The sequence below is a fragment of the Cetorhinus maximus genome, chromosome 4 (assembly GCF_964194155.1).
Source record: "Cetorhinus maximus chromosome 4, sCetMax3.hap1.1, whole genome shotgun sequence".
Lineage (NCBI taxonomy): Eukaryota > Metazoa > Chordata > Chondrichthyes > Lamniformes > Cetorhinidae > Cetorhinus > Cetorhinus maximus.
The window spans coordinates 45,880,692-45,903,965 of NC_135882.1; the positions used below are offsets into that span (position 1 = coordinate 45,880,692).

The window sequence follows — 23,274 nt, forward strand, 5'->3', positions numbered from 1 at the left end:
ATTGGTTGATCTACAGTTGGTTTACACCTTCACCTAAGTAACCAATTTTTGGAAATAGGTCTTAAGACAGTAATTGCGGGTAAACAATTTTATCATGGTGGTTGTGTGGTGGGCAGAGGGGAAGCATACAGTCCAGCCCATCCAATGTTCATGTGCCTTCTCTTCTAACTGAGGTCACTGCCTAGTGAAGAGGTCAGAACAAAACATGGACCAACTTCAGAACAATGTGTTGTCCCTACACGTTTGCACTGGCTGAAATCACCACAGAGCAGGGCTCAAGCATGGGGCTTTCCTGGTTAACAGAGCTTACTATCACAGCGGAGAGTGCATTTATAGGATTATAAGCATTAAGAAAAATTGCTTCATTAGTTGAAATATTGATTTTTTTTTTATATCACAGCTGATTGTGACATGTCCTATGTGCATTGCACTGCCACTAGTTGCCTGTCAGTATCAAAGTTCTTCTAACTCCACAGTAAGGAACAATATTACTGTTCCCCTCAGGATGAATGTAGAGGTCCAGTAGCCTTATTCTGCCTTACTTGTTACTCTTATTCAATTGACTTTAATTGCCCAATTGCATTGTCATGAGAAGGGATCTCTAATAAATCATATACTTTACCAATATTCCATTTCCCATGCATAAAATATACAAACTATAACAAGCTGAAATTAAATCTTGTAAATCAAAAGGTTTGGTAATTTTCTGTAAGTCACTGTTTAATCGATATCAGAGTTAGAACATAAGAAATAGAAGCAGAAGTAGGCCTTTTGACCCCTTGAGCCTGCTCCGCCATTTAATAAGATCTGCTTGTGTTTCGAATTCCATGATCCCATTTACCCCCGATAACCTTTGATTCCCTTGCCGAGCAATAATCTATCCACCTCCACCTTAAAAATATTCACTGACCCCTACCTCCACCACCTTCTGAGGCAGAGAGTTCCAAAGTCGCACAACTCTCTGAGAGAAAAAAATTCTCTTCATTTCTGTCCTAAAAGGGCGACCCCTAATTTGAAACAGTGCCCCCTAGTTCTGGATTCATCCACAAGATTTCTGTTGAATTGTGTGACTTAAAGGAGCTTCTAGGATAGTCGCTAAAAAGTCCAGTGAGTTGACCAAAATGTCTAAGAGTGAAGGGAAACTCTTAGGACATTTTTTAAAAACTTAGACTTTGTGCTCAGATCCCTGGAATTGGACTTGAACGTACAACCTTCTGACTCACAGGTGAAAGTGCTACCATTAAGCCAAAGCTGACATCATTAAATTGAACTGAAATAAAGTTACCTCAGGGGCAGTGGCATTAAACAATGGTTTTAATACAAACCAACGTCGACCTTCTTCAAATATACATATGCCAAATGAAATGTTTGCTTGTTAACAGTTAATGCAACCCTAAGATTCAATGTGATAATGAAGTGAGGTTTGAGATTTGCCTGTAACCTCCTTGTCTCTTATTTTCTCTCATTTTACAGCTCCACATCCCCTTTTCCCATCGTTCCACCCACCTGTTCCAATCGATGCCAGACATCATGAGGGGCGCTACCATTATGACCCATCGCCTCTTGCCCCGGTGCACATGTGAGTATGATCCATCAATGTCCTGAATAAAGTAAAACTTACAGTAGAATTTGTGTGATTAATTGCTTTTTTGGACCAGGATAATGTTGTTTGAAAAGCAAATATCATTGGCAGCACTGCTTTAAACCGAATTTTTATGAAGTGTTAGTGTTCACTTCAACATCTCATTTGTTTTTAAAAACTGACCTGGATCTTGATGGTAAAAATATTGGTGTGCCTATCAGCATTCACTGACTTTAAGGATTAAATCAGACAGCAACTTCTAGTAATTACATCTGTAGTCAAACATGGAAAACAGAAATTTGCTATCCAGGTTGCTCTGATTCTCCAGAAACTTTGTTTGAATGGTATCTTGCCTTAAGACTCAACGTTTACATACAGGTTATGGTGCGGTATGTGGTTCTTACCCACCAGGTACCCACTAAATAAACCAGAAAAAGTTAGAGCCTGTTTGTTCAAGTGTGAGCGAATTTTTAACAGTATGATAAGTCTTAATTATCGCCAAACAGCCTATCTGGCACTGAGAATTTACTTTTAAAAGTATGGAGTCTCATTCCTTCAGATTTTAGTTATTATTGGAGATGTTTAAAAATTAAAATAAAACTTTATTTTTATATCTCTTTCTGTCTCCTATCTCTCCCTTAATCCAGTTTTTCTTTAAACCTCTTTATTTCACTTTCTGCACATGCTTTGGCATTGGATTAAATGTTCTCATTTACACTTCCTGGTTCAGATGCTGCAGACCTGGTTTTAACTTTGACGTGAATGGGTTAAAATCGGGCACTGCATCTCTCAGTAAGGATTCTTCAGCCTGGTTGAGGAGACACACCATTGCTTGTCATGTTCGCCCATGTCTCAGATCCCCAGTAGATAGTGCTGCACTGGAATAAATTTTCAATAATCACGAATTGCTGTGCAAAAGCCCATATAAAGTCTGTGGGCAAGCTTAAGCGTAACAAAAGACTAGCACCATTTGTTCACCATTGACCACAAAATCCAGGCCATAATTTTTGTTTAAAAAGTGAACACTGATAACTGTTGGTAGAACTAGCCAACCAGAATCTTGGTCTAAATAATAGGAGGCACTTGAATTAACATTGGTTGTGATCCTAGGGGGCGTTGACTTTAGGAACAGTAGTAGGTCATTTGAGCCTCTTCTGCCCTTCGATCAGATCATGGCTGATCTACCCAAGCTTTGCTTACCCACCTTTGCTCCATATTCCTTTATATCCTTATCCAAGTAAAATCTATCACTCAGTCTTGGAAAGTTTTAATTGTCCCAGTTTTTGGCATGAAGATCTCTAGGTTTCCATAACCATTTTATTTGGAAGAAGTGCTTCCTGATTTCACTCCTCATGACCTAGCTCTGATTTTTAAGTTTGTTTCCCCTTGTTCTGGATTTCCAATCTTGTGGGGCCCCGGGCAAAGGTACCAGAGCAATAGTAAATGCTGCTAAAATTTGTGACAGTTGTTAAAAGCAAAATAAATGGATGAAATTGAGGTACCCTCTTTTTGTACATAACCTTTCATGCACAATGTATATTCATTTAAACTGTTACAAAAGTGCTGGTATTAACATGACCAGAGCTGAAGAGAGGCTGGTGGATCCCCGCTCGCTGTAATCTAAATATCAACCGTTTCTGGACCGTTTAATCTGCCATTCTGGCATACCACAGCGTTCTGAAGAACTTTTGCAACCAATGTGGTTTGGGTGTCACTGCCACATTCTGAGAAGCTGACCAATGATGCTCATTGACTGGCTTGGCACCCTCGGTAACTTTCTATATTGCACACCAGTGTGTCCCATGGAGGTTGCATGGCCTTTTGACCAGATGTGCATGGCCCAAATGTTGACTTTTGTGGGTGATGAGCTCACGGTCCCTTTAGTAGCAATCAGTTAGCAGCTAACACTGGCATGTCTGGGCTTATTCTATGCCCACGGGCTTAACATACTGCTGTGGCAGTTTGATGGAAATAAGGGTTAGGACACCATTAGTGGCCAGTCACTGTAATTCAGCAAAGGTGTTGAGGCCAACTTGGAAGAACTCTTAAAAGTGCAAGAATTGTATTTCAAAAAACGAATGTGCAACCGCAGACACTCCAGGTGTACATTTGCTCTCTATGCTAAATATAGTAAGAATGAGTCTGAGGTATGATAGATCACCTTTTACTCTCACCACCTTTTACATTAATTTTAGTGAAAGGAGATAAATTTAGACCCTTAAAGTCTTCAGTGGGAGTTGCAGTTCTGTGCCTTCTATGCATTGCATTTAGTCAGCTTAGCTCAGTTAGTAATCTGAGCTAGAAGGGTAGGTTCATGGAGTGCTTCAGAACATCTCAACTTTCACTTCAGTGCAGTACCAAGAGAGTGCTGAATCAATGGAGAAGCTGCCCTTCAGATGAGGCATTAAACAGAGACCCCAACTGTCTGTTCAAGTGGACTTAAAAGATCCCACAACAGAGATGAGAAATTTCCGTTGTTTGGCAGAATTCTGACTTTGGAATCATGGAATTCCACCCTTGTATTTTTTTCTGACCTCCACATCCACAGAGGGGTAGTTGAAATATATCACGCTTACAGATGCAACAACAGAAAGGGAACAGACTTGCTCTTGATTCTGGCAGATGGGGATGTGTATGTGCAATGCACCCTGCTCCTGGTCACCTGTGCAATGTGTTGGGCTGTGTGGCTTTGTCGGATGTGTGCCGGAGCATGAGCTGCTGGGTGAGGAGGGAAGGATAGAATGCGGTGTGTGAATGTCACAAAGCACAGGGACAATTTCAAGATCGCATGTGGCCCGGAGTTTGAGGCAGCCAGGTGGGAGGGACATCCCTGAGCATGGCTGCTGACTGTGAGGAAATCTGGCAGCTGACATCTAGACAACACAGTTCGCAAGCACCATGCAGAGGCACAACTGTGCTGCATTTATTTCCCCTTTTCCCCCAGCCGATGGCATCTGCTTTCCAGGTCAGGCCTATGCTGCACAAACTTTTATTCTCTTTCTAATAACCCCAGACTCACTGTAGACAATAATAGATGAGAGCTCCCTTTAGAAACGTAGTTTAAATTAGTTTGGAGGTTGTGGCTGCCACCATATGTTGGAGAAATCGGTTACAGTGATTCAAAGTTCTTAGTAATAACAGTAATTTGTTTTTATGAAGGGGCTTTAATGTAATAAAATGTCAAAAGGTGCTTCACAGGAGCATTATAAAGCAAAGCATGACACTAGGCCACATAAGGAGATATTAGGTCACATCACCACAAGCCTGTCGAAGATGTAGGTTTTAAGGCATGTCTTCAAGGAGGCAAGCAAGGTAGGGAGACGGAGAGATTCAGGGAGGGAATTCCAGAGCTTAGATACTTGGCAGCTGAAGGCACAGCCATCAGTGATGGAGCGATTAATATCAGGAATGTTTAAGACATCGGAATTTAAGGAGCTCTGATATCTTGGAGGGTTGTGGAGCTGGTGCAGATTATAAAGATGTGGAGAGATTTGAAAAGAAGGATGAGGATTTTAAAGTGGAAATGCTGTTGACCAGGAGCCAGTGTCAGTCAGCGAGCACAGAGGTGATATGTGAACAGGACTTACAGATGGAGGATACAGGCAGCAGAGTTCTGGATGGCCTCAAGTTTATGGATGATAGAATGTTGGAGGCCAGCCAGAAGTGCATTAGAATTGTCAAGTTTAGAGGTAACAGAAACATGGATGAGGGTTTCAGCAGCAGCTAATGAGCTGAGGGATGGGTGGAGATGGGTGATGTTACAGAGATGGAAATAACCAGTCTATTGATTACACAGATATGTGGCTGGTAGCTCATCTTAGAGTCAGAACAGTCTGCTCCAGCCTCAGAGAGGGATGAATTTGGTGGCTAAGGAATGGAATTTGTCATGGGGACAGAAGACAATGGCATTAGTCCACAGTCTTGATGCTAAAAGAAAGTAAACAAAGGGTAACTAATGTTTCTACCCACTCAAAGTGTAATAATTCACCCATTTGAAATGGCTTGGAAGCATTTGCATTCACTACAGATCATAAAAAGTGCTATAATTACATTATTCCTTATCGCAAAAGATTTTCAGACTTCTTTTTGTCTTCAGCCAATAATTTTCAGCGCTTTTTCTCTTTGACCACTCTCATCCCTGCCACAGAACCTATTGGACGAAGAACAGGGAGTTTCCTGATGTAATGGGCACTGTTCCTCGCTCACAATATCAGCAGAAACAGATTATTGCTGAAAAAAGAGGCGTGCTGTTGAAGCTTTTCGTCTTGCACTCATCAGGACAAATGCAAGAATGCCAATTTTCAAAGACGCTTCATATAGGGATCTGTCATCTGTAACCCGAAGGGACATGTCCTGCCTTTTTTGAATTAAACAAAAGCATGGGGAACAATAGTTTCCTGGTGGATTCTCTATGACAATGCCTTGACCAATCAGAGTCTAGTTGCCAACCAATGTCTCGTGCAGTATAAACTGTTGCTTCCTTTGAAATTTGGCATTCTTGCGTCTATCCTGATCAGCGCATGAAGAAAAGTATCGACATCATGTTTCTTTTTTCAGCAATACTCAAGTTCTGTTAAAACAGATTAACTGTCCATTTATCTCAAAGCTTTTTATGGAATCTTTTATGTGCAGAATGGTTGCAGTGGTTGTCTGTATCGTTACAGTGGCTGCAGCACGATGAAATCCAACTTTATGACTTGAGTTCTTTGCTATATCAAACATGAAAACAAAAAACTTAATCATTTTTAAAAAAAAAAATTGGATATGAAACCCTTTAGGGGTACTTTAGAATGCCAAACTAAATATACTGCCTGAACCCACGAGGTGTTAAAGAACTGGTCCCTGTGGGTTGGTTGCAGTTATATAATTACTGGCAGAAGGCCAGTCTAGTTCCTGCTGGTCGTGAGGGCTTGTGCTGATTCAGACGAATTAAGACTCTATGTCCATTGGCTTGAGGTTCCTCGGCTTTAGCTGAGCATTCTAATCAAGCATCTAGTGCTGTTTAGGTCTGTAACCTCTGAATGCCTGTTGAACCCAGAATGATTTATCAGTGCACCCTGTTTAAATAAAAATAATCACATCAAAAAAAATACAAACTGATAAATCCCATGCCAAAGTATTTTTTATTCATTTTTATTCATGGAAAGCTGAGAGAATAATTCTTGATTTTCCTCTTAGCTGCTCCACCCAGGCAGTGTTTTATGACCAGTTGCTTAATGGGGAAAATAAACTGCAGTAAGTTTGCTCTGTGATAGGGTCAATATTGAGCAGTCCCACAGCTGGACTGGATCAGAGTCAAGTTTTTGTTTCAGTAATATTGCTTAACTTATGCCTATTTTTCTTAAGGTCTTTGTGGATGAGGTTCCAAATTATTTGCCATTTTGGGTAGTAACTTGCTGTCCTACATTATCTCCTGGTTAAGCAATGCCTCAGGGTTTAAACTCTCATAATTGTTTTCAAATCTCTCAATGGCCTTTCCCCTTCCTATCTCTGTAAACTCCTCCATCCCCATAACCCTCCAAGATACCTGCACTCATCTACTTCTGATCTCTTGAGCATTCTCAGTTTTAATTATTCCACCATTGGCGGTTGTGCCTTCATTTGGCTGGGCCCCAAGTTCCGGAATTGCATCCCTGAACCTCTCTGACTCTCAAACTCACTTTCCTCCTTTAAAATGCCCCTAACCCCTTTTGATTATCTGCCCTAAAAGTGGCTTGGTGTTAATTTCCACTTTTTAACACTCCTGTGCAGCGTCTTGGGATGTTGTTGACCTTAAAGGTACAACATGAGTACAATTTGTTGTTGTTCCTTGGAATCAGTTAAGAATTCCAATGCTCACTATACCTAGGATCCTTACAGCCATAAAAAGGTGAAATTATTTATTTTTCCACTCCTTTTTTATTGAATTCAAATGGAGGATTTGGGAGGTGACGTGACACTGTGGAGTAGGTTTTAACCTTTAGGCAGCCAACTGGTGGAGATTACCAGCATCCACTGATCTGGTGATGAGGGGGCTGCTGCATCTTGAAAGTGGGTGGCAAGCTGCGGACAACAAGTGAGCATTTTCGATGCAGCTCTCTGGTTTTGGTCCTCAGGAATGTTGTCCGCCTAGGATGCTAGCGGCAGCTTCAAGTGGGTCCCGCGAGAGGGGAATGGTGGGAGACAAAGCAAAGGGGAAAGAGAAATAGCCACTGTGTTTTTGTGGCGTCTGACATGGGTACTTTTGGTGCTTGTACTTCTGGTGTATTCTCTCAAGGGGTTATGTGTCTTTATCCGCCTTTATCCTCATTAATGGCATGTCGGTTCTACTAATTCGTTAATTATGGGCCAGTTCATTTGAAGTCTGTTAAATTCGTATTCGCAATGGAGAATGAACAATTATATTGTTTAAGAACAAGTTGTGCTTTCCTCTCAATTGGAGAAAACAAAGTCTTCTAAATTTGCTTTTTATATTCACAAAATCATTCAGCTATAAAAACTATACTTGAAAATTTGTAAATTTGATGCTTTTGTTTGATTTTCTTAAAATTAAAGAAATTACTATCAAGCATAAAACATTAAAATAACAGAGTTTACTTCAGAAACATAAGTCACTACAGCTAACAATAAAAGTGAAGGAGCTGCCGAGCTCCGTGAAAGACAATCAGATGACACATTTTACTGGGACCAAATTATGTTTGATATTTGTCATCATCACACTTGATGTTGTTTTGTAAAGTCACAGTCTCTCCTTAAGCACCACTATTGCCTATAATGAAAATTTTATGCTGCATTTCCACGGGCTCCGCTGTCTGCATAAACAAGTACCAGGTGATTGATGGGGGTGTCATCTTAACAAAATAACAAATGTAGTACAGCAGTGGGCGTAAAAGAAGATAATAGAAAAGTGAACGAGAGTACAGGAGATAGGAAATACAAGTTACAGACAGAGGAGATAAATTTACCATAACTAGTCTTTAATAACATAGACTTGTACCATATAATAGGTCAAAGCTTAGAAATATTTTAATACAAATAGATTTAACCATTTTATGGTTAACTGCATCCCTAATACACTGAATGGGTTTATTGGAGAACTGTTCTGATTTAATTTGATTAGACTTGTTTAACAAATGTAACTGATGTGCCATTGAGCCAGGCTGTGTGGGTATGACACAGCACTATACATATTTTATATCTAAATGTGCTTATGATAATGAAATAAGCGCTGAAGTACATTCATGGTCCTCAGTTATTAGAGGACCAATTGATGTGTTCTTTCGTGTTGTTACACTCTTCCCTCAGAAATAGTGTAAAGTAGCAGAAGGAGTCAAAGGCTCATTAATGGCCTATGCTCCTTCCATGGTCATAACCACCTTTAGAGCGGCCGATGAGTAGTTAGTCCTTTAAGGTGGGAGGATCTCATGGGCTCCCACAACCCATACATTGAGTGGGGATCAGCCACACCCATCAGAGGCAAGTTCCACTGATTGACAACCCAATATCCAGAGTCAGAACACTGGATCTGTTTGGCGGGACTGTCTAGAGTGAGTTTGAACCCTGCACCTCCTGACTCTCCACATTTGATGCTGTAATCCTCACTAAAACCATCACTCTCTTGCACCCTGGCTGATCCTCCAATACAGTCCTCATCTCCATTCTCTTATCTCCAAGGGTCGAAGAGTTGAATAGATATGATGGACAGCTGGTTTAGTCGTTCACGCCAAATCTGGCTGGACTACAAAAAGCATTATCAGGTTCTACTCTCGTCTGCTAAAGCTGTTCATTATTCCACGATCACCCTGGAATGCAAAGGTAACCCTTAGTTTCTTTTCTCAACTGCATACTGTCTTCTTAAACCCCTCTCTCCTGACTCCTCCACCCCCACCTCCAACACTAAGTGTGAGGAGCTCATTAACATCTTCGTTACTAAAATTGAAACCAACCAGTCACCTGCCTCAACAAAAACAAATTTACCTGGAAAAACTCAGCAGGTCAGACAGCATCTGCGGAGAGGAATACAGTTAACTTTTCGAGTCCGTATGACTCTTTGCCTGCCTCTGCTGCATCCCTCCCTTCTCCTAGTCCACCAGGCCAAACTTCCTCTAAAGCTCCCCAGCCCTAGTCCTAAACTTGCATCTTTCTCTGGTATCTTTTCTATCTTGTTTCGTGCCCTCCTTCTCCAACATCTCTCCACTATCATCCAGCTGGATGGAACTGCACTTGCCTGGTTCTATCCTTATTTATTATATCTAGCCAGAGTATCACCTGCAATGGCTTCTCTTCCTAACTCTGGTATCCCCAGTGTCTGTGCGTGGCCCCCTCCTGTTTCTCACCTGCATGCTTGCTGCCGCTTGGTGACAGCATCTGAAAACATGACACCCAGCTTTATCTACCTCATCATCACGTCTCACTAACTGTCACAAACTTATCAGATTTCTTATCTGACACCAAATATTGAATGAGCAGAAACTTCCTGCCTTAAATGTTGGGCAGATGAAGCCATTGACTTCAGTCTTTGCTACATTCTCTGTTCCTTAGCTTCCAGCTCCATCACTTTCCCTGGCAACTATCTTAGGTTGAATCAGATTGTTGGCAACCTAGTTTCATATTTGACTCTGGGATGAGCTTCCAACCACATTCCGCACCATCACTCTGCCCGCCTACTTCCACTTCCAAATGACTTCAGCACTGTCTCAGTCCATCTGCTGCTGAAACTCTCCTTCATACCTTTGTTACCTCTAGACTTGACTATTCCAATGTACTCCTGCCCGGCCTCCAACTTTCTACCCTCTATAAACTTGACATCATCAAAAAATCTGCGGTCTATGTACTTACTCGCACCAAGTCCTTATTATCCATCATTCTGTGTTTGCTGACCTACATTGGCTCCCAGCTAAGCAATGGCTCAATTTTAAAATTCTCATCTTTGATTTCAAATCCCTCCATGGCCTGGCCTCTCCCCATCTCTGTAATCCCCTCCATCCCACTACAGTTTGAGATATCAGTACTCATCTAATTCTGGCATCTTGAACATTCCCGGTTTTGATTGCTCTGTGATTGTTGGCTGTGGCTTTAGCTGTCATGACCCTAAGCTCTGGCTTTCCCTCCACAAACCTCTCTCTTTCTTCCTTTAAGATGCACCTTAAAACCTACCTCTTTGACCAAGCTTCTGGTCATCTGCCCGAATATCACCTTACGTGGCTTGGTGTCAGATTTTGCTTTATAATGTTTCTGTGAATTCAGAATTTTTTCTTATATTAAAGATGCTAAAAAAATACAATTTGTTGTTATCATGGGACTGAATGTTATCACTGAGCAAGAGCTGCTCCTATCAATTGACATAAATTGAATTAAAATGCAGTGTGTACAAGCTGTGTGATAACATTTGTATTTATGTATCGTGTTTAATTGTCCCATGGCACTTCACAGGTGTGTAATAAGACAACAATTTAGTGAGGCGGTAGCATAGTGGTAATGTTACAGGACTAATAATCCAGAGGCCTGGACTAATGCTGTGGGGACATGAGTTCAAATCTGACCATGTCAGCTGGGGGACTTTAAATTCAATTAATAATTCTGGATAAAATGCTAGTCTCATTAATAATGATCACGAAACTACCAGATTGTCATAAAAAACTATTTGCTTCACTGATGTCCTTTATGGGAGGAAATCTGCCATGCATTGGTCTGACTGTCATGTGACTCCAGATCCACAGGTTGGTGCTTAACTGCCCTCTGAAATGGTCAAGCAAATCATTCAGTTGTATCAAACTGCTACAGGAAAAGCGCTCAGGGTGTGCCTATGCCACACTGATTCCAGTGGTTCAAGAAGGTTGCTCAACACCATCTCCTCAAGGACAATTATGGATGGGCAAAAAATGCTGGCCTTGCCAGCAATGCTGACATCCCAAAAACAAATACATTTTTAAAATTGACATCGAACTATTTGCATAAAAACTTTGTCAAAGACCTGGGTCTTAGAGGAGGAGAAAGAAGTGGATAGATGGGGAGAGGTTTTAGGACAGAATTCCAGAGTTTAAGGCCTGGATAGCTGAAGGCAAGAGCGACAATAGTGGGTTGAAGGAAGTGGGGGGTTGGGCAAGAAGCCAAAATGGAAGGACGTAGAGTTCTTGTAAGGCTAGAGGAGGTTCCAGGGAAAGGGAGGAGGGTGGCCATGGAGGTATTTGAACACGAGGGTAATTTTAAATTTGAGGCATTGGTGGACAAGAAGCATATGTAACAAAAACAGAAAATGCTGGAAAAACTCAGCAGGTCTAACAGCACCTGTGGAGAGAGAAACAGAGTTAACGTTTTGAGCCCTTATGACTCCTCAGCTCCGAAGAAGAGTCATAAGGATTCGAAATGTTATCTCTTTTTTTTCTCTCCACAGATGCTGTTAGACTTGTTGAGTTTTTCCCAGCATTTTCTGTTTTTGTTTCAGATTTCCAGCATCTGCAGTATTTTGCTTTTATTTACAGAAACATGTGTGGGTCAGCAAGCTCAGGAGTAACAGATGAAGTGGATTTGCTTTATGTTAGGATAGAGGCATCAGAGTTTTGGATGAACTCAATTTTATGGAGGGAGGAAAATGGGAGGCTGGCCAGAAGAGCATTGGAATAATCGAATCTAGAGGCAAGAGAAGTGTTGATGAGTGTTTCAGCAGCATATGAACTGAGGCAGTGGCAAATTGCAATACTTCCAGTTGAATATTAAATTAATAATTTCAAGTAATGCCAATAATGTATGATAGATAAACAATAATGCTGGACGAAGTTGTATTTGCAAAGTATCCTGTGTCTTATAAGTTATGCTTAATATTCTTCGATGTTACTGAAATCTTTGCTGAACAGCATCTTCACTTATTTGCTTGGTTCACAAAGTTCTCTAGTCACCACCTTTACTTCAAACTTGGATGGAATGAAAGGCGATTATATTATATTGGAAGGGTGCTAATCAAATTGAGGTCCAGAAAAGAAACATGAAACTTCCAGCACACAAGCACTGAGAGAGCTGCATTTAAATCTCTCCAGTGTAAAGTGTCACAGTCAATGTTTAATCATGTTTTCAGATCAGGCTTCATTTGTAAGGATGATCAGGCATCTTTATTTACTAGAAAATCACGCTTAATATTGTGGGAAATGAGTCATGTTATTTAGATGGCACCATGCATACCCGTGGCAATCAGTTATCGCATAGTAATTACATGGACTTTGTGAAGAAAAAAATGAAATTGTTTTAAAGCAAGTCCTCTATGGTGAACAGAAGGAATCATTTTTAACCCACTTAACTAAGCACTAAACACATGTCTAATATTTTACAAATACTTTTAGGATAAGGCTGCCATTGCAGACTTGTAATTACAGAGCAAATGTGCCTGGAGCTAGGTAATAAATCTGATGTAATCTCTATGTGCATTAAGGAGAATAAAGGGGGCTGTTTGTGTATTAAGCTCTGAGAAATTTCTGAGCATGGATATACCATGACTAATGCAGACATCCCCGACTGATGTCCAATGTCATCGTTTTGTTATTCTGTTATTAAAGATTTGGTCCAAAAGATTTACCACAGAGCTTGCTAATCCGGATAGAGCTGGCATCCATTTAGGGCATCAACAATATGAAGCAAAATTAAATTAAAAGCTCATAAAATGAAATATGTTTCATATTAGTCGCTTGACACTTAATTTGCCTCTGAATAAGGAAGGAAATCGCAAATTAACCTGCCTATGTTTTTCTAGGCAGGGCTTATTAGAGTTAGTAATAACTGTAATTATCTCTGTGATAATATTAACCTATATATGTATGAATATGTACTCAAGTGTGGCACCTCTGATGCATTTCTGAGTCAAGTGCAGCCATCTCGTCTCGGTTCATTAGGCAGAATTATACTCGCAAAACAGAAACAGTGCAGCGCAGTGAGGAGGCATTGGTCGTGTTAAGGCCTCAAACTTCAGCTACTTAATTGATATGCTTTGCCTTAAGTTGAGGCTCCTGTTGCTTTTGCTTTGTTTTTTTTAACCTTGCTGGTCTAAAGTAAAGGTCTGCGTGTTCTCTTTTGCAAAGTCATGCAAATTGTGTAGGCTTTTTTTTTGTAGAGTCGGATTTTGCTGGCGTCCGCAGTGCTTTGTAATGCATTTGGCTGATGGCTCGGCGGGACTGTGTGTGTACACATTGTCAGCCCCAACAAAGGCGGTGAAGAGAGCAGTGGGCTTGTTCCTCCAAAGGTGCTTCCAGACTTACACTGCAGTTTGAGAACTTCCCCGATGATTTATTAGGAGGTTTTTTTTTTTAAGTACTCTTGGAGCTTCCTGAGCGGCAGTCAGCAGTGTACCTCAGTCCCAGTCAAGTGCAGTATATAAGTAGGTTTGCAAAAGAATGGTGTGTGTATGGGGTTGGAGGGAGTGGGGGAGGGCGGGGGGTGTTGTAAATTGGGCAGCACGGAGTTTGGGGGGCGGAGAAACAATCCAAAAGGGCCATTGTGGTTACTTTCTAGCAGCTGATTGAAACCTCTGGATGCTGTCAGCAACAATCGCCAAAGGAAAGGAGCCTAAAAATAGCGTGCTTGAAGAACTGTGCAGCAGCCTCCTGAACTAAATTCCAAAGTTATTTGTGCTGTAGTCAGCAGTATTATTGAGGAAGGAGATATTGAGCGAAACATGCACATGCACTGAACCAGAATTAAGCCTCGTTCTACAGGGGCCATCGTTAAACCTTTTGCAGCCCCTGGACTGCGAGGAAGTGGACTGTGACATGCTTCTCAAAACACAATGCTCCAACGAGTCTTGAAAGCAAGTACGTCTTCCAGCAGAGCAGTGCAAAAAAAAACACCAAGCCATGTGTTCCTTTGGTTTGTGGTTTAGGGAATGTTGATCAGAACCTCGGCCGAACAGTGGTCCCAACTTTCAACTGACTTCCCCAATTGCCCATAGATTGACTGCTAAATTGCACTCTTTTTTTTGCCATGCCGCTGTGGGAATTTTTATAAAGAGGTGCCAAATGCGGCGTTAATACGTTTCACAAAACAAGCAGACTCGGATTCTAGCGGTGTCCGTGTGTATTTGTGTTGAGTTCCCACTTATCTGCTGATCCTTATTGCTCTGATACTCCCTATGGTATCCAAAAAGTAATAAATTATTACCATAACATATAGATATTGAAGATATACCAGTTAGCACTATTACAATTCAAGGCGGAGAACCGCAAATTTCAAAGTTCAATTATTTGCAAAAACAGGTCGCCTTTAACGTACTCAGGCCAGGGAATGTGAGATAAGAAAATTCTGCTTTTTATGGCAGGTAACAAACTACTTTTGAAGGTTTATCTGCACCGCTCCGTCTCGAAAGATACAGAACAAAGTATTTGCGAGCCTGCTTTATTGATCTGTCGGAAACGAAACGAAATTCTGAATTAATTGTAAAACCATTTGGTCGCGAGGTGCGGAATTTTTATCCGTAATAATTAAATGATGGGCGGATAATTGTAATCGAGTTGCAGCCTGGTACTGGAAAGTTGTCTGGGCTTCAGGAGAGCCGGGTAACTTAAAAGTTGATACAACTGATGTACAAAGAATGTTATTTAGCATTAACCTCAGCAGCACAGTGCAGACATTGAAGGCCATGTTCATTTGTTGTAATGTGTGTTTTTCCAGGCTCGCAGCCAGAATAAAGCATTCCTTCTTTATTGAACTCGGAAGAATGTTGAAGGCGGAAGAAAATGCCCTATTTGCTGAATTATTACTGTATCTTAATTAGAGATGAACAAAAGGTCTGCACTTTAATAGACCCCCATCAGCAGCATCAACACCATTGGTCCCATTGATGATTCATGCTGGTTTCTGTGTTTAGTTTACTGCGAAGTACCTTAAAATTAAAAAAAAGTCACAAGGTTTTTGTTTTGTCGGGTATCGGACATATCTTGCCTTCTTGTGACATCAAAAATAAATACTTCTGAGTGCCACAAACAATGCTATCTGTAAAGTACAAAATTTGGCAGGATATTTATTGAAGGAATGCAAACAATGCAGGTGATGAGGCTCCTTCAGGCATACAAGGCTACCAAATATATAAAACATCTTTATCAAATTACTAATTGTCTCTGACTTACTGTATTAAGCACTTGTTTCAATTTTTCTCTTGTATGAGTATTTGTTTGAATGACTATTGGTCTATTCTTGAGTTATTGGAATAGCAGGTTTTTGTTTTTCCCTCTCTCTTTTATTTGCCCTTTTTCTTCTTTCTTATCTCTATGTATCTTTGTTTTTGTTTCTCCCTCTTTCTGCATCTGTCTCATTGTATGTTTCCCAAATTTCCTTTTGTTTCCCTGTCTGTCTTACTCTGTCGATCCTTCACTCCTTTATTTCTGTGTCCATCTTGCTCTACGTCTGGCCCAGCGTTTTGTGCTTTCTGTATTTGGCTCACTTTATGTCTCTCAATCCTCAAGTTTCTGTATCTGTTAGGGTTGGCCCCTCATGTTTATATTACAATCTCACTATGTATCTCACTCAACCCCTCATGTTTCTGGAACTTTCCCACTTGGCTCCTCATAGACCATTTAACCCCTTGAACCTGTTTTGCCATTCATGGATAATCTGCAATCTAACTCCATACACCTGCTTCTGCCCCATATCTTAGATTTTTATTTGCCAAAAATATTATCAATCTCAGTTTCAAATTTAACAATTGATCTACTATCAATTGTCATTTGCGGAACAGAGTTCCAAACTTCTACTGCCCTTTGTGTGGGGAAGTGTTTCTTAATTTCACTCCTGAAAGGCCTGGCTCTTTTTTTTGACTTTCTCTGTTTTTAAAAACACTCACTCAAACTTGTAACTCATGGATCAAAATGAACTCTAAAGGACCAAATTGATGATTCACTCAAAAGGTGGTTGTGCTTAATGGGATTAGTTTATTTATGCTCACAATTAGATTACTAGTGGAAATAGGGTGGATTGGGAGAAACTATGTTGTCCTTAATGTCTTGAACACTTTAGATGTTAAGGAGTGATTTTATTAAAGTCCAAGTAATACAGCCCTGGTTTGTTTAATCTCTCCTCGCAGGTTAACCCTTGGAGTCCAGATATCATACTAGTAAATCTATGCTGCACAACCTCCAAGGCCTATATTTCCATCTTAAGGTGTGATGCCCAGCACTGTTCACAGTATTCCAGGTGTAATCTAACTATAGCTTTGTATAGCTAAAACATGCCTTCCACTTATTTGCCTTCTATTCCTCTAGATAAAAGGCCAACATTCCATTAGATTATCTTGATTATTTTCTGTACCACTTCATGATATTTTAATGATTTTCATACCTGGAGCCCAAGTCTTTCTGTTTCTAGTTTTTCATCATTTAGAAAGTACCATGTTGTATTCTTTTTAGGTCCAAAGTGGATGACCTATTATTTGTCTACATTGAAATCAACTTGCCACAGTTTTGCCCACTCATTTAATTTATCTTATTCTCGTGATTTTATGCTTTCACCTACACTGCTTTGTGTCATCGCTTCTTTATGTCATCGGCAGATTTGCATATATTGCTTTCTATCTCATCATCTAAGTCATTCGTGAATGCAACAAATAGTTGAGGCTAAGTTCCTGCTTACCTGCCTGCCCCTCTGCAACATCATCCAAACACAGAATGTCAATTTCCACATGTACACTTAAGATAACCAGCTCTACCTCACTAACACCACCTCTTCACCCTTCCATTGTCTCTAAATAGTGAGATTGCTTTCCCAACATCCAGAAATGGGTGATCAGAAATTCCTTCTAATTAAATATTGGGAACATCAAAGCCATTGTCTTTGGTTCTCACTGCAAAAGCCTCTTCATAGCAATGGAATCGTAGAAGCATAGAATGTTACAGCACAGAAGGAAATACCAAAATAAACATTTGAGCTCATGCCAGCTCTCTGCTAGAGCAATTTAGCTAAGTCCATTTCCTCAGCCTTTCCCCTTTAAGCTGCTTATTCAATTCCTTTTTTAAAGCCCTGGTTGAATCTGCCCCCACCATACTCTCAGGTAATGCATTCCAGATCCTAACCACTCACTGCTTAAAAAACATTTTTCCTCATGCCACCTTTGGCTTTTTTGCCAGTCACTTTAACTCTGTGCCCCCTTTTGATCCTTCTGCAATGGGAACAGTTTCTTTCTATCTACCCTGTCTAGATCCCTTGTGATTTCAAACACGTCTATCAAATCTCCCCTCAGCCTTCACTACGGAAAGCAACTGCATCTTTTTCAATCTATCCTTATAACTGAAGTCCCTCATCACTAGAACCTTTCTATTAAATCTTTTCTGCCCCCTCGCTATCACTGTCCCATCCTTTCTAAAGTGCAGTGCCCAGAACTGGACACAATACTCCAGTTGAGGCTAATCGAGTGTTTTATAAAGATGCTTGGGAGTTTAAGACAAGCTCACACACGGCAGACCCTGTGTGATGAAAGACAAAGATGGCAACCACCCACAGCCATGCCAGTGCTTAACTTTTATATGTGGCATATAAGTCGATGCCTGTTTTTGGAGGGGTTTTTTGAAGCTTCAAAGGTCAACTTATATGCCGACACATATGGTAAGTGCTTTTACTCTGGATTGATGCTTGTTCTTTTCCATACCTAATCGAAATCTTATGATACTATGATCATTGTTCCCCACCTAACACTTGGTCCACTTCATTCCCCAGAACCAGGTCACATAATGCCTCTTACCTCGCTGGGGTGGAAACGTACTGATCATAAAATTCTTCTGAGCACACTTCAGAAACTCTTGACCCTCTCTGCCCTTTATACTATTACAATGCCAGTCTATGCAAGTATAATCATATCAACGATATCACTGGTGGCAGCCTTCCCTTCTCATCCCTGTCTACTTGCCTTCCTGTCATTCTCCCACCATCTATCCTTCTCGAGTTTGTGGGGATGACGGGAAAAAAGTTTGGGCTTGTGGACAAGTTTGTAATCATCAGCCATCTCAGCTGCCTGTCTAGCTGTTGAAACCTTCTGGTTCTCTACATGGGATCTTACTAATGGAGGGAGTGAATTTTTAATTCCTTCAGGAGAATTATTTCCTTAAGGGTTTCATATTGGACCTCAACCTTTAATACCCATATCCAATGATCAAAGTTAGTTAGCTTTACCCTCTCAAATTCTGTACAAGTCTGCCCAGGCTGTTTCCGGAGATTCTGAATTTCTGCCTGTAAACTTCAGGGACCAACTCATAAGCAGCAAGAATAGCCTTTTTTGCCATCTCATAATCTGTAGAAGACTCATCAGAAATCAAGCCATAAACTTCATGAGCTCTGCCAGTCAATCTGCTTTGCATAAGCAATGTCCAGTTTTCTTTTTGCCACCACTTCTGCTTAGCTATCTTTTCAAAAGAAATGAAAAATGCCTCTATGTCCCTTTCCTCAAACTTCAGGAGGGCTTGGACAAATTTAAATAGCTCCCCACTAGGTCTTCGGTTACAGTCAAGGTCTTCCCCATTAATATTTCCCCTACAGTCAAGGCCAGCCTTTTGTTTTAGTTCCACCATTCTAAGCTGGTATTCCCTTTCTTGCTCCTTTTCTCTGTCCTGCCTTTCTGCTTGCTTCCTTTGAAATGCTGCCTCGTTTTCCTATTCCACTGGTCCTTTGCCTTTTCCTTTGCCCAAAATTCTAGTTTCAGCTTTTTCTGTTCTAACTGCAACTGTGCCCATGTAAACTTGCCTCCTTCCAATTCTAAAGTTCCTCTGGTTCTTTCACTTCCATATACAGCTTTTTGGCCAAAAGTTTTCGAAGCACTGCTTTCTTGGCTCTCGCTCTATTTATATCTCTCGCTCTATTTATATCTGTAACTCTTCTGCCACACTTGCCAATTGTACAACGGTTAATGTCATTAAAGATTCATAATTTAACCCTGGCTGTTTCAAAAACTCACTTGCATCAAAAGTAGCCATTCTGCTAATACAAACTTTACTCTAATAAAGAAGAAACCTGTTTTTTTTTTCCATTTATCCTTTCGTCTTAGGTTAAATCCCATGAGCCCCATTTATATGTTACGACCAGGATGGGGGGAGTGCACTGCCTGTCTCTGGTTCCACTACTCCACGGGTCGCAACGTATATTTAAATGATTTTTCCAGCTAGCTTTACGGACAAATATGTGCTTTACCTATGAATCTCAGAATGACCACTTAATGCCCTGGTTTCTTCACTGAATAACAAAGTTATTAGTTTATTATAAAACCAGACTTGTCAAGTAGAAGGCAAAGCTTACTAACATACAGTATGAAATATGTAAGTATCAGAATTACTCTTTCTAAATACCCTAACTGTCTGTCTGTCTCTCTCTCTCACACACACACATCAAAAAATAAATAAAATAGAGCAATTCTGCCAAAAGTTTAAAAGTCACTGCTTCAGGGGAAAAGAATAGATATGATGGAGTCCTTGAAATGGTGTCTGGGATATACATTTGGTGTCTGCGAAACAGTCGATGACCCTTGAACTACTTTTCAGGCGGGCTTCACAGAAAACTTGCAGTCAGTCAATTTCAGAACGTAGAGTGACTTTGGAGCAGCTTCCATTCATTTATTGCTTTTGACTGGGTCTGCAGCTTCAGGAGCTGTTGTCCTCTTTACCCGAGCAGTTCATCCTCCTTGTTTTCTACCCAAAAGCAAAACCAGCCCACCAGCTTTCAAAACACATTTTTCCAGGTATGGTTTTTTTTCCAAAGCCATAAACCACCATATGACCCTTTTGTAAAAAGTCCACCAGGGTCAAGAGGTTTCCAACTTCGTTAAAACTGCTTACTTATCTTTTCTTGTAAACTGCTGTCTTTTCCAGGAACAGCAGCAACCAGAGTCCTTGTATTAACCCTTCTAAAGGACAGTGTGTTGTAAAAAACACACAATCTTCCAGAATGTTCTTAGTCCTTAAAGTTAACCATTTTCCATGATTAAAGTGTTTCTGACAATATTGCCTTCATCAATCTCACCAAGGCATTTGACTATGTGAGCAGAGGCGATCCATCTAAGCTGCTGGAGATAATTGGCTTCCTGCTGAAGCTGCTGAATATGATAACGTGACGGGTAAAGTCAGCTATGATAGGGCAACATCAGAACCTTTATGATCCGCAGTGGGGTCAAACCTGGTTGTAACCTGGTACTGACACCTTTCGGCATATTCTTCTCTTTGTTGCCGTCTTATTCCATAGGGTGTCTACTTACGTCCCAGAACTGATGGAACACTGGTCAGCCTTGTTCACCTGAGATCCAACCATAGCAAGCTTCATGCAATTGAAATGTTAAAACAGATGATCGATCCACCATTATCACTATTCTATAGTTCTTTCATCTCTCTCTTTAATTTCCCTGCCTATTTACTCCTTTGTTTCTTTCTCACTAGTTGGTGACCTATAAAATACACCCAGTAGTGTAAGGGCATTTCTCTTGTTTATTAACCAATAGGGTAATGGTACCTCTTTTGTTTTTTAATGGCCTCCATCCTTCACCCTGGTAATTGTTTGAGGCTGAACCAAACTGTTTGCAACCTTGGTATCATATTTGACCCAGAGCCCAGAGAAGAGCTTCTGACCACATATATGTGGTATCACTAAAATCACCTGTTTTCATCTCATAACATCACCCAACATTGTCCCTGCCTGAGCTCCTCAGCTGCTGAAACCCTAATCTATGCTTTTGTTAACCTCTAGACTTGATTTTTCTAATACATTCCTGCCTGGTATCCCCCATTCTACTACCCTTGTTTTCAAATCCCTCCATGTCCTCAACCCCTTCCTATCTCTGTAACTCCCTCCATCCACTCAACTCTGTAAAATCTTCAGCCCTCTAATTCTGGTCTATTGAGCATCCCCAATTTTATTTGCTCCACTATTGGTGTCGGAAGCCTCAGCTGTTTGAAAAGAAAGACATGCATTTATGTAGCACCTTTCATGACCGCCGGATGTTCCAAAATGCTTTGATTTTTGAACTATAGTCACTATGGTAAAGTAGGAAATGCATTAGCCAATTTGCACACAGCAAAATTCCATAAACTGCAATGTGTTAATGACCAGATGATCTTTTTGTGATTTTGATTGAGGGATAAATTTTGGCCAGGACACCAGAGATAACTCTCCCTATTCTTCTTCAAAATAGTGCCAAGGAATCTTTTACATCCACCTGAGAGGGCAGACAGTGTCTCGTTCAAAAGATGGCACTTCTGATAATGAAGCATTCCGTTAGTACTGCACTGACGTGTCAGCCTTGATTTTTTTTTGTGCTCAAGCCCTGGAGTAGGACTGGAACCCACAACCTTCTGAGTTGGAAACATGAGTGTTACTGACTGAACCAAGTTTGACACTCGAGGGCCCTGACTTCTGGAATTCCCTCCTCTAATCCCTCTGCCTCTCTACCTCCCTTTCCTCTTTTACAATGTTCTTTAAAATCGACATCGTTGACCAAGCTTTTGGTCAACTGCCCTAGAATCTCCCTATGTGGCTTGGTGTCACATTTTGTTTTATAATACCCCTGTGAAGCACCCTGGACATTTTTAAAGATACTGTATAAATACACCTTCTAAATGAGAGTTCATCTGTAATATCATTCGCTACTCCTTGGATACTGAAACAATCCTTGACTGCATGCAATTGGACCTGGACAATAGAGGACAACCTGGATAATTCTCGGGCTTCTGCAGCAAGTAACTTACTCCCTGACTCCCCAAAGCCTATTTACCATCAACAAGGCACAAGGCTGGAGTGCGATTGAATATCCTCCGTTTAGCTGGATGAATGCAGCTCCAACAGCACTCAAGCTCGAAACCATCCAGGAAAAGGCAGCCTGCTTGATCAACACACCTTCCACCACCTTAAATATTTACTGCCATCACCACCAGCACACAGTGACGGCAGTGTGTACCATGTACAAGATGCACTGCAGCAACCTGCCAAGCCTCCTCCATCAGCACCTTCCATACCTGCGACCTCTACTACCTCAAAAAAAGAAAAGACAAAAAGCTGCAGCTGCCTGAAACACGTAGACAATCAGTGTTTGAGTAAAAAAACAGACAAGTTAATGTTTTGGGTGTAAAGCCTTCATTGGAACTGTACCTTCACTGAAATGTTAACTTTTTTTCTCCCATAGATAGAGCAGTAATATAAAAGCTGTTCCCTTTAGCTGATTTTACAAGGACTCAGGACACAGATTTAAGGTTTTTGGCATAAGAGGGAGGAGGGAATGTGAAGAAGAGTTATTTTACACACTGAGCAGCAATGACCTGGAGCTCTTTGTCTATGAGGGTGGTGGAAGTGGAGATGATAGATGATTTCAAAATGAAATTGAAGGGGTACTTTAGGGAAAAACTTTCAGGGCTACAGGGATAGAGCGGGAGAATGGGACTGACTGGACTGTCCTACAGAAACCCGACATGGACTTGATGAACCAAATGGCCTCCTTCTGTGCCATAATGACTCTGAGATGCTGACTTCTTTAACATTTAATCCCCTTTAATGAGGGTTGTGTGAAAGTCATAAAAATTACAATGTAGTTGAGGCCATTTGCCAGTTGTGCCTTTACTGGTGCTAGCTTTTTATCAATTCTACCCTCGTCCCATTCAGAAATCCTAGAAAAATAGATATCTTGCAACGCAGGAGGAGGTAATTAACCCTTTTTGCATACATTGTATTGCAGCCACTCCTGCGGGTTGATTTTCCATTTTCCTCCACACACTTTTTCT

The 23,274-nt window shown here is 40.8% G+C and overlaps 1 protein-coding gene across 1 annotated transcript in view; it reads left to right on the forward strand.

Moving 5' to 3' along the window:
• Positions 1-23,274, forward strand: part of LOC144679590 (transcriptional activator GLI3-like) — a 410,012-nt gene that overhangs the window by 255,574 nt on the left and 131,164 nt on the right. The window contains exon 4 of the mRNA XM_078540127.1: positions 1,474-1,579. Within this exon, the coding sequence (XP_078396253.1) occupies positions 1,474-1,579 (106 nt within the window). The remainder of the gene's footprint in view (positions 1-1,473; positions 1,580-23,274) is intronic.